The sequence below is a fragment of the Anoplophora glabripennis genome, unplaced genomic scaffold (assembly GCF_000390285.2).
Source record: "Anoplophora glabripennis isolate ALB-LARVAE unplaced genomic scaffold, Agla_2.0 scaffold992, whole genome shotgun sequence".
Lineage (NCBI taxonomy): Eukaryota > Metazoa > Arthropoda > Insecta > Coleoptera > Cerambycidae > Anoplophora > Anoplophora glabripennis.
Genome location: NW_019417065.1, coordinates 35,432 through 37,977, shown reverse-complemented (window position 1 = coordinate 37,977; position 2,546 = coordinate 35,432). Strand labels below are relative to the sequence as shown.

At 40.1% G+C, this 2,546-nt stretch overlaps 1 protein-coding gene across 1 annotated transcript; it reads left to right on the top strand.

Moving 5' to 3' along the window:
- Nucleotides 1–1,696: 1,696 nt before the first annotated feature.
- On the top strand, nucleotides 1,697–2,338 carry LOC108915006. The gene has a single exon (XM_018720952.1). It carries the CDS (start codon nucleotides 1,697–1,699, stop codon nucleotides 2,336–2,338), a length of 642 nt encoding a protein of 213 aa, XP_018576468.1.
- Nucleotides 2,339–2,546: the final 208 nt, after the last annotated feature.

Here is a 2,546-nt window from a genome sequence, read left to right as displayed (position 1 = left end):
TATAAATTTCAAGTTTCTCATTTCGCCGTCAATAACAAAAGCTCGAGGTTTACTGGGTCTTATTGGACTAATTGATTTAAGGTGAGTCCAGACTACTTCAAGGTCACATCATCCCCCACCAGGTGTTAGCTCCGGATAGCACATTGCTGCCTCTGATCTCACGACGACAATGACCTCCCAATCATGTCGACGGACCTCATCTTGAGGACACAAAATATCTTCATTCATAGGAATTGTTATTAAATTTACCTTCATTATTAAATGTGTATTCGTATACAAATTTCTATAAGTTATAAGTTTTCATTTATTACAAAGTGCCGCTTAGAAAATTATTTCATATTTCGACCAAAGATTCTACAGCTTTATGTACCTTACCTTTTCTGAAAAATATGCAAGGAATACATTTTCCAAACACACCAATTGTTGTAATGACTGCTTAAATTTTTAATAATAAATGCATCTGAATAATACTACGCGTCAAGTCAAAGTGATATTTACAAATATTCAAGAAAAATTGGCCATTTCTCGCGAGGATTAGCATGATCGAAGATAAATCATTATAAGGCCCATGTATAAAAATTCTCTTTATTGCTCGCTTCCCTCGTGCAATAAAGAGTGATATCCTTAATAGTTTTATATGCCTATTTCTCATTAAGATTATGCACTGTCAAAAAATACTGACCTTTCCAACTTGTATATACATATACCAAACTGTAATATACTACACATTTCTGCAACAGGTTAATTCCTTATTTTCAGCAAATCATGAACATTCCTCCACTGAAAACTCCTCATAATCCTGCTTGTACCATAATATAATTTTTGCGTTACTTGCAAAACTAATCCTTCAGTCCATCTAATTTTCCTGATTTAATTCCCCAGCTCCCGTCTAAATTTAGTTTAGATATTGATTCTGCAGCAATAAAATAATGAAAACGATAGTAAGGCCTCATTTACGCGCATCGCTTTTTTCTCATTCCCCCGCGTTCAAGAACTCGGACAAGAAAAAGCCACGTCTAGAACAAGTCATTAACAGAAAAGCAATACTGTACGGACGTTCGAATTTTGTTTCAAAAGCAACAGACAATATTATCACATAGTATAATTCGCCTAAAAGATTCATAGTGCCGCCGAATTACTTGTTAATTGTTACTGTATAAAGTGAACGCCAGCAAACATTGTTTATTATAGCAGATTTTATATTTGACGAAGTATTTTGTAATATTTTTAGATGTTGTTAGATGAGATGTTACATTTGTTGAGCGATTGTTTAGAAACTATGCTGAAGCACAAGAAGGCCGTCAAGTTTACCAAGATCAAATTGAAATGATATAATAACGAGTGAGGGGAAAACTAAATCAATTATTACGACATATGTTGAGATATACAATCATATTTTTATTAATTTGTAAATAACAATAAATTAACTACGTTGTACAATGATGTTGAGTACAAACTTATCATTTAAGTGAACGTTCGTTTAACGCACAAAATCAAAATTCAAGTACTACAGAGAGCTTACCAACCGATACAATAAACACCCTCAGCTTTCGACAAATCAAATCAAAGAGATGTTGGGAGGTTCCGCAGTTATTTTTTGTACCGGATAAACTACTTTTCTACATTCAATTTACAGTCGCCCGGTTACTTTTTTATACAAGCGAGGTTCCGTTGAAAAACCACCAAAATTAAAACTATGTACGCCGCGGCAGGGGGCGCTTCGCTCGCTAGCAGACAAGCTCGGCAGAAACAGCGCCAAAACAAGCAAAAGCAACAGAAACAGAACAAAGCCACAGAACTAATATCTAAACAGCCCCAAGCCAAACAGTTCCAGAATTACACAGACCCAGCAGTCCCCAGGCTCTCCCGGGTGGAGAGGGGCACGCTCAAGCCCCCCGCGCCGCACGAGAGGAGGCACAGCACCTCCAATTACCACCTCAAGGAGCCTCACCAGAGGGCGCGCATCCGGGAGAGCCCTTCCATATCCATCCCGGTCGTCCAGAACACCCAAGCCCCCCAACCGCTCGCACCGAGCACCCTCGCCCAACAGAACCATGTACCCATCCACTCCACGCCCTCCCTGCAGAGCCAGCTGCCGCAGATCTTCATCCCCGAGGGGGAGGGGAAATTGGAGAGGCGGTGCAGCTTCGTCAGGCAGGTGGAGGAGATGGAGAAGTGCCAGGAGCAGGGCCTCCTGGACCGATGCAACCACATCTGCAACTTCGAGATTAAAGATAGGCAGTGGGATACCACGACGACGAACTTCTACACGGACTACGATAAGGACGCGTTCGGCAGTCTCGATTATCCCTTCTCAGAGGTGATTCTGTGTGGTTGAGTAGGGTAGACGCGTTTGAGGAATTCTAGAGTGAATGCTTCTAGGTTTATATGTAGTGTTGCAGTTATCTTTGCGAAAAAATATTCTGTACGTTTCGCTTGGTAGAATAATTAAATTGGTTAGTTGTCACGTCATTGGTTTAAACTTCTTGGCTTTATTAGAGACATATCGCTCTCTCTTCAGAAACTAAAAATTTAGTCCTCGGGTT